The sequence below is a fragment of the Kryptolebias marmoratus genome, linkage group LG3 (assembly GCF_001649575.2).
Source record: "Kryptolebias marmoratus isolate JLee-2015 linkage group LG3, ASM164957v2, whole genome shotgun sequence".
NCBI classification, from domain to species: domain Eukaryota; kingdom Metazoa; phylum Chordata; class Actinopteri; order Cyprinodontiformes; family Rivulidae; genus Kryptolebias; species Kryptolebias marmoratus.
Window position 1 is genome coordinate 6,892,321 of NC_051432.1, and position 9,552 is coordinate 6,901,872.

The 9,552-nt window shown below is 41.7% G+C and overlaps 1 protein-coding gene across 1 annotated transcript; it reads right to left on the minus strand.

The window, feature by feature from the left end:
- Positions 1-1,445: 1,445 nt before the first annotated feature.
- Positions 1,446-3,354, minus strand: LOC112450823 (the record flags this gene model as incomplete). Its single annotated transcript, XM_025007927.1, is given in 5 exon segments — positions 1,446-1,716; positions 1,804-1,902; positions 2,041-2,154; positions 2,222-2,283; positions 3,212-3,354. Coding segments are annotated over 5 exon segments (543 nt in total), but the record flags the coding sequence as incomplete, so codon positions are not given.
- Between the last annotated feature and the right edge of the window lie 6,198 nt (positions 3,355-9,552).

Consider the following 9,552-nt stretch of genomic DNA (forward strand, 5'->3'; position numbering starts at 1 on the left):
TAAAACTCATCTCTTCAGACTAGCTTACCCCTCCTAACTTTGTTTTATGTATTTTATATTTTAACTCATGCCTGTTCTTTGCACTGCTTTTTTTTTTTTTTGATTTCTTCATTGATGTAAAGTGTCCTTGGGTGTCCTGAAAGGCGCTATTTAAATAAAATGATTATTATTATTATTATTATGTCATAAAAATAGAAGAAACTTTACAGTTTACATTGGACTGAGGTTGTTTGGATCATTTTTGAAGCATGTTAAAAGTTCCATGAGGTTAAATGTGGTTCAGTTTCATTGTTCGGGCTGAAACCATAAATGTTACATTGAGTTCAAATCCCCCTGGAGTTCAGAAATTTGAGTGAAGTCATTATTTGGTATTTTTAGGTGAGTTTCAGCACTTTGTTGTTTGATATTGTCAACTGAAAAAGTTTGTGCGGTGCAGAACATTCTGACGGCAGCTTGAACGTTTCCACACACTTGCACGTAATGCACATTTTGATGCATCCCAACATGTGCGCAGAACATGGCGCACACAACTTTTTTTTTGTTTTGTGTGTACGCACTGTTCATACACGAGGCCCCTGGACTTTCAGGGCTGTAGCCTTCAGTATAATCGGAGAGTTCCTGTGCAGGTGTCAAAATGCACTTGTAGCCCTCTGGAGTGTATGACACCTGCAACAACTGTGTGACTATTTTGAGAGAAGATTTGTTGCACAAAATTTCTGAACATGTTTCAAATTCAAGCAACAAGACAGTAAGTCTGCGACTCACACACAAAAAAACTGTGAAGCCCTGAATGATTTGAGACATTTTGAAGATTCCCTCGTGAAAGCAGTTCTTTTACTCATTGCCAAGAACCTTTAGCGTGCCAGAACTTCATTGTGTGATGTTGTAGATGCAACAATGTCTGATACTCCTAAATAGAAGAGGCCCTGAATGAATGGACATGTCTAAAGTCATTTTGTGAATGCAGCAATGCAGCGGATTGCTCCTGTTCCTCGGTTTCTTTTTCCCAAGAGGCAATTTCTCACCAGCTCTCAGGAGACAGTAAAATTGCATGGTAAATGTGTAGTCTTTCAAAATTGTGTTCTTTTTTGAGGCCTTTCAACTTTGCCAACAAATTGTTTAAAGATGGGCAAGGTTGTTTATGTAAGAAAATCTTAGTTGTTCTGCAAACTTTAGCACTCAGTGTCCAACAAAGAGACAAAAGAGACAAATTCACAGCTGTTTGCTATGAGGAGCTAATGTGACTAATGCCATCCAATGAAATACTTATGGTTTCATTTAAAACATTAGGAGGAGGTGGAGTTGTTTCCTCCATCAAACTCATGATCATTCAGAATAATATGACTCACTAACTTTTTATCTCGCCTACATTTGACTCGGACCATAAATACTTTATTCAAAAATTGATAAAATAAAGACAATTAAACTTTTTTATTTAAACTGTGTTTTTAATTTAAGACAAACACATTAAAAAGTCTCCACCACCACCACCACTCGGCGTGGTGATAATCTTGTGCTTTCTCCATTTTAATTTTGAACTTCGATCAAACGTTTTCCGCCAAAGAAATGCTCGTAGAAGACAGGTCAAAAATCAGCTTCGAAAGGTGTCAAAAATGGTATCTAGAAATTTGGCGAACTTCTGTCCCAGCTTGGCCTCCAACACAGAGCTGATGAAGCTGATCCCGTCAGTGGGCGTGATATCTTCTGGGCAGAGTTCTGGTTTCATAGAAAATGTGAAATCATAATAAACAACTGAAGAGGCGCTAAACGACAAGATAAAAAAAATGTCGCTGCTTCTCTCACCGCTGGTTGGATCTGACATTATGGGCGCCGACATCTGAAGACATTCTGCTTGTTTCTTTAACATTTCCACTGCAGCAGGTGAGATGCTCCTGCTCCTGCCTGAAAATACAGACGCCTCATTTCAGTAACACGTCGAGGAAAAAACTAATAGGTTGAAATGAAGCTTATGGAACACTTTTCACCTCTTTAGACTTGGTTTTAAACACAAAACTACTTCTTTGTTAGTGTGGTTCTTACTGCACATAAGAAGGCTAGTGAAAGAGTCATTTCCAGTTGTGATGTCTTCTCTGATGGCCAAACAGTCGGCACACTCAGTGGGCAGGTAGGTTTCCTTCAGGTAGAAAGGTTGCTCTGCTCAAAAACACACAGTTACTCTGATGAAGACGCTCAGGTTAAATACTCCTCCTGTGACACTCACCAATTATCAATGTGCTGTTTTCAAAGATCACATCGTATGATATGCTGGAACATTTGCCCAGTCTGTGAAGACAAAACAATCTGTTTTGATTTGTTGGTTTTTTTGCCATTTAACAGAAGTAAAAAAGTAAATATTATGGTTTTGTTGTTGTAAATGAATATGCTTCTTCAAATTGGCTTTTTGAATTCATAATGGCTGTCTTTTCAGCCTTATTGCACAAAGATGGAGCAATAATGTTTTTGCCTGTGTGTGTGTGTGTTCGCCTGTCTGTACCATGGGCAAAATGTCTCATGAACCACTGGTTGAATTTTAATAAAACTTTTAGAGTAAAGTAATTCCTGGATGTACACATACAACACCATTTGAAGGTTGACATTTGAAGTCAACCTAATTCAAGATGGCCACCACAGCTAATCAGCGTTAGCCTACACAAAAATGGCTACAACTCACTTTTACAGATACTGAGCTAACATGTGGTGCAGAAGTAGCTGAGAGGCATTCACAACACACATTCTAAGTGCTTCTTTTTCTTTTTTTTGGCACATAATTTTGTTTTCAAGGTTTGACCAAGACAGCAATAACTCCATCATTTCTCATCATAAGATGATCTTGATCTAAAACTGGCCTGAAAAGTCCTCCCTCCAAGTAATGCCGGGCCTTTAACTTCAGCGTGTTGACATTCATTTTGTTTGGGATGCTCTTGCCTTAGCAAACGACGTTTGGGGAACTCTTTCTTCCCAGCTTCAAGCCTTCACACTAAATACATGCAGGTACACATGTTTGATTGATGCTTGTTTTTTGTGATGTTATAGATTACTTTACTTTGCCTAATGTGCCGCACACCCGTGTAACTGTTCTGGTTTTCCTTCCTCGCCAACCTGACTCTATGTCAGCTGAAACAACATGGTCCTTATCAACAATGCTAAACGATGGGATACGTCTGGCCTGGAAATGTTTTTTGTTTCAGTGCTGCGCTGTGAGCAGATTTACACTTTCTGACTCTGGACGATGCGCAAAACGTTGCTCTTGGAGGTGGGAGTGACGTTAAGCCAGACGCTGGAGAGCAGGTAGAACAGGGAGCGGCTTCCTGGGATGTCAGAGCTCACCCCGACGAACATCCAGCTTCCCAACATCTGCAGCACAAACACAGCACACAGTTTGTTTATGTGCCTGTCTACATCTGTATAAGTACTGTTATACTTAATCATTGCCCACTGCCATGAAAGCTGGGCAGTTGTGTGTATGTGTGTCTGTCTGTTAGCAAAGTATCTCATGAACCAGGGGCCAAATTTTAATGAAAAAATGGCTATAACTCAGTCGCTTTTACAGCTACTGAGCTGAAACTTGCTGCTACAGTAGCTGAGAGTCATGCACAACTAAAGCACTAGAACAGATTCAGTTCCAAAACTACAAACTTAAACTGTTCAAAAGTGGACCAAATTATTCTGTACTAAAATCTGAATTTTCAAAGCACAATTTGTGAAACTTTTTACTGTAATTGGGAAATTTATGAAGAGACTAGACATGAAAAAATGTCCCCAAAATGCATTGAAATCACACTGTTTTGAAGCTTCACAAATAGAGAAAGCTTTCTGCTTTTGATATACAATAATTTAGTCCAGGTAGTTTAAATGTCGTAGTTTTTAATCGAGAGTTGTCCACCCATAACATAACAACGGTACAGATTTGTGACAAACAGTTAATTAGCCAATATAAAACGAGGGGTAAAGACAGTTCATGCCCATTTAACTATTTTTATCCATTTATGACTACTGTTTTTATCTCTTATATGAAGTACAACAAAATATCCTATTAGTGATCCGTTTTTCTTTTTTGTTTTCTTTTTAGGAAACATTTAAAGACCCCCTCTCGGTCTTTCCTAACCCAGTCAGATCCGAACTATAACTTTGACAATCACCATCTTAAACTTTTTACTTTATTCTTTTTTTTTTCCTCTGGGATTATATGTGAAACCGGGATTCATAAAGCACACGGAGCTTCACATAGAAGGGGTTCTTTATTCTCAAAAAATGTGAGTGTAAGGAAAAATAAAAAAAACAAAATGAGATTCAATATATGGGAAAATAAGTGGTCCGTATTTCGAACGGTAAAAAGCCTTAGCTTCAGTGAAATGGCGGCCTAACAACGCGGTTAACGCTCAACAGAGTAGAACGCAGCTTCACATAAAAGCTGAAATCGAACAGCATATAATGGCTTAAACGGCTGAACAAACGGCAGTGGCACCTCTAGAAGAGGACAAACAGAAAAACACGACATTAGCATCATCTCTGTAGCTTCGTCCACGGAAGATAATTCAGTTCCAACATTAATTACCGAACACTTGGATTCTTCTCTCATGTGGCCATAGAGTCTCTTCTCCACCAGGTCTCGGATCAAAAAATGTCCTTCTCTCCCGTTTTACCCGTTAGTGCCACAGTACATAAACGAGGTTGTTTTTTTTCTACTACCGGTAATTTTAAACCTCTCGGTAACAACAGCACCACATGCGGACAAAACAAGAATTACAACCAGTCGGTGAAATAAAAAGCAAAACATGGTTTACAAAATACATTTGACATGTACCCATTTTTCACCTGGTTACATTCTCCCCTGCTTAACCGTCATCGTCCTCGGTGACAAAGTAACTGCTTTTTACTTCTTTTAAAGCTTCTCTGAAAAACACAGAACCTAAGCTTGCAATAATCTGTGAAACCATTGAGTTCACTTCTGGCTCCAACACCGACCTAGGTTCACGATGTGGGTTTGGGTGTTTCCCTGCATTCACTCTTTTACTCCTGCGGGGAGCAGGTATGGGAGCCTGTCTAATGCAAGGAGGAGATAGTGGTATCTCACACTGTTGGTCAATATTGCATGTTTCATTACCAACCTGTTCAGTCTCTACCTGTTCAATCACAGGAGGTTCACTTTCTGAAGTCAACTGAGTCTCTGCTCGCTTCTGAACACTTTCACCAGTATTACACTTTTCTACACCTGAACAAGGAGTCAAGTCAAAAGAAACCTCTTCAATGACTATACCCCCATCATACTCATCACATGAGTCAGTGTGAGATTCAGTTGCGTTTGTCTGCTTGGTCACAGTGTTTTCAACGTGTCCCTGGGTTGTGTCTGGCAGATTAACACATGACCTGATGTCAGCCCTATTAACCGTTTTTGTTGGTCCTCCCTCTACAGGTTGTACTGTGCAAGTTGTTCCTACTATGTCTATGAGTTGGTAAACAACTGGACTCCATGCATCCTGAATTTTGTTACGCCCAGCTGGTCTGTGTCTCAGGTAAACATACTCTCCAACTTCAATTGAAGGACAGTACACTTTGTGACTATGCCGAGCAATGCGTTTTGCTGCTTTCTGCTCTGCATACTCTTTTGCTTTTTCATGTGCTTCTTTGAGTCTTTGCTGGTGTACAGCAAGCCAATCAAGATTTTTATCATGGTGACTCTCATTTGCAAGCAATGCATCAACAGGAAGATGTGGATCTACCCCATAGAGCAAGAAGTAAGGGGAATATCCTGTAGTCGCGTGTGGAGTAACATTATACGCGTAAACCAGTTCAGATAAATGTTCAGGCCAACGCTTCTTTTTGTCAGGTGGAAGTGTGCGCAACAGTTCATGCAGAGTGCGGTTAAAACGCTCACACTGTGCATTCCCTGTTGGATGGTGGGGTGTTGTACGTGTCTTTTTCACACCATACATTCTGCAAAGTTCAGCAATAACCTCTGATTCAAAGTTACGGCCCTGATCTGAATGAAGACGTTCAGGTACACCGTACTTCATAAACCACTCCTTTAAGAGGACTTTGGCTGTGGTCTCTGCTTTTTGGTCTCGCGTAGGAAACGCCTGGGTGAACTTTGTAAACACATCGGTAATGACTAGAACATTCTCGCGGCCGTCTGAAGCTGGTTCAAGGAGCGTGAAATCTACTGCCACCACTTCTAAAGGTCGTGTTGCCAAAAAGGATTTCATTGGAGGGTGAATCTTTGGGTTGGGCATTTTTGTGAGAATACAACGTTCACAGTTCTTAATCCATTGCTCAACATCTTTGTGCATCCCTACCCAGAATGCTCTCTGTCTCAACAACTGTAATGTCCTCTCTATTCCCTGATGTCCCATAGAGTCATGGACACTCTTCAAAACAGCTGTTTGTAAACAACCTGGAACCAGCAACTGAAAACACTCTCCAACACGATCATCCCTCACCACTCTGTACACCAATCCATCACGCATCTTAATGTGTTTCCATTGTTTCCACAATGACTTGGCAGCACCAGGAAGATTCTTCCTTTCATGTGAACTTGGCATGCTACCTCGATCCAAAAACCGTGTTAGAACACCAATCACTGGATCTTGACATTGAAATGTCCGCAGCTCTTCCCTGGAATAACCTGGAAGAGTTGGTGTAGCCTCTTTAGCATGTGACTCGGACTTGCCAGTTTCTGCAGCCCTGATCTGGTTTACCTGACAACATTTGACCCCAGCTGTAACCAGCTCTGGCTCCAAAGCAGTGCCTCTACAAATCAAATTGCAAATTGCAATGCAATCATCAAATTCTTCATCATCATTTGGTTCTGGCTCCCCTGCTAACGGGTGTCGTGACAGTGCATCAGCAGCTGAGTTGCACCGACCTGGTCGGTACTGCACATCAAAGTCGAAGGCAGCTAACTGCGCTACCCATCTCTGTTCAATAGCCCCAAGTTTTGCACTTTTTAGATGACATAAGGGATTATTATCTGATATTACAGTGAATTTAGAGCCTAGCAAGTACCCCCGAAACTTTTCCACTATTGCCCATTTAAGTGCAAGCAGCTCCAATTTCATGCTGCTATAGTTTTTATCATTTCGCTCTGCATTTCTCAGCCGTCTACTTGCATATGCAATTACCCGTTTTTTGTCACCTTGCTGCTGGCACAGGACAGCTCCTAAACCCTGACCACTAGCATCAGTTTCCAAAATGAAAGGACAAGTGAAATCTGCATAACCCAGAACGGGAGCTGTCACAAGCTTTTCTTTCAAAGTGTCAAATGCAATCTGACTGTTGGTATCCCACAATGTACTTAGTTTTTGACTGGCTTTGGCTGTAGTAGCGGCTCTTCGACACTGATTCACAAGGTCATGTAGTGGGGCTGCGATCTTTGAAAAGCCCTCAACGTACCTTCTGTAGTAGCTACATAAACCTAGAAATGATTGGAGTTCCTTAACGGTGCCGGGCACGGGCCATTCCTTGACTGCTGCTACCTTGGAGGGATCAGTTGCGATACCCTCTGCAGAAATTTGGTGTCCAAGGAATTTTACTTCCTTCTGCAAAAAGTGACATTTTTCCCACTTCACTTTTAATCCTGTGTCTCTCAAACGTTTAAAAACTAGATCTAACCGTTCCAAATGAGACTCAAAGCTTGGTGAGTACACCAAAATGTCGTCCAGATAGACTAACATGATGTCGAATATCAGATCGCTCATAGTTGCTTGCATCAATCTTTGAAAGGTTGCAGGGCCATTACACACCCCCATGGGCATGCGCACATACTCAAACAGCCCAAAAGGCGTGGTGAAAGCAGTCTTATGTCTGTCTCGATCATCCATGGCCACTTGGTGATACCCACTGGCAAGGTCAACTGTGGAAAAGTATTTGGCACCTTTTAATGCATCAAAGCTCTCATCAATACGAGGCAATGGAAATGCGTCCTTCTTGGTTTTTAGATTTAGCTTTCGATAGTCTACACATAAGCGTATACTGCCGTCACCTTTGCGGACTACCACAACTGGTGAGGCGTAAGCACTTTCACTTTCCTGTATGATTCCTTTTTTCAACAGTTTAGAGATATGCTCTTGTACTTCTTGGTATTGGTTAGGAGGTATACGTCTATATGGCTGTGTGACAGGTACGTCATCCACCAGCTTGATCTCATGTTTCACTTTATCCGTGTGACCCAGATGTTCATCATCATCTGCAAAAACATCAACGTAACGGGACAGCAATGCACAGAGAGCAACACGCTCTTCCTCTGTGCCCCCCATGTCAAGTCTTTCCAAAATGGCTTGCACCTTACTGTCAGTTTGCACTGTGTTAGAATCAACTGAAACCTGTTCAACATCGGCAGAGATGCGTTGAAACTTTACTTGGCACATCTGCTCACTCTCAACAGGATCCACCTTTGAGATCACGCCTAGCCGTGTTCTGGGCCCCAACCACACTTCCTCAGCAGAGAAGTTAACGACCTGGAGTGGAAGAACATGGCTGGTCCTTGTGACAAGTGTTGGGATAACTGCTAATCCGGATGGTAAAGGAGTAGTTACTGGTTCAATGATCAACTGAGAGGCTGCATCTGAGGTTTTAGTGTGACCTTTTACGAACACAGTGGACACCGAGGATGCAGGGATACGTACTTTGTTTCTACCTGCAACCCGAACTATTGCCTTTCTCTCAATGCAACAGATCTGTACCTGTTGGAAAGCTGTCCTCCACCCAGAGTCTAAAGATCCACCCAAAGTGTTGTCAAACTCTGTTGTGACTAGCTCCCTGCATCTGTGAATGACATTCATACCAATTATGCATTCTTCAGAAACAATCGGATTCACTGAAGGCTTCAGGACCAAGAAGCCACAATTTGGGATCTTTAAACTCATTGTCTCAACTTCCAGTTCAATATATCCCTGATAAGGAATGTCAAGTCCATTTGCAGCAGTTATTTTGAGCCAACTATTTGTAGCTAGCATGCTCTCATCATCACCAATATATTTTCTGAAAAACTCATCTGTCATAGTACTGACTTGGCTGCCAGTGTCCAGTAAACAATGAGCTGACCTGCCATTAAGTTTTAGATCAACCACTGGACATTTTCCTATGGCACGCGCAAGGATTTGTTCTCGTGTGATCTCCAGTGTAGGTGAGTCTATGACATGACCCTGCATTACCCGACTCACTGCAACCAGGGTCTCTCGTTTCCCGACTGACCGGCAACAGGGGACTCATCCGAGTTTTTATGTCTTTTCTGGGGACACTGTTTGGCAACATGACCAGCAGTTTGGCACTTGAAACATATCGGCTTACCGTCAGGGGTAAATCTTGGAACAGTTTTGATCTTGGATGGTGTCTGGCCACTAGGGTTTTTGCTCTGAAATGTCAACTCTTTCACAGCTTTAGTGAGTTCTGTTATCACTTTCCCTTGCTCAGTGAGCACTTTAAGAACGTCGTCAATTGAGACTAACTTCTCACTAGGTCTAGTTAGATTAGTGGCTTTGTCTTGTTCTTTAAGAGTTTTCATCACATCCTCCAGATACAATGGATTGCCTGTCTCTTTAACTGCACAGCACTGAG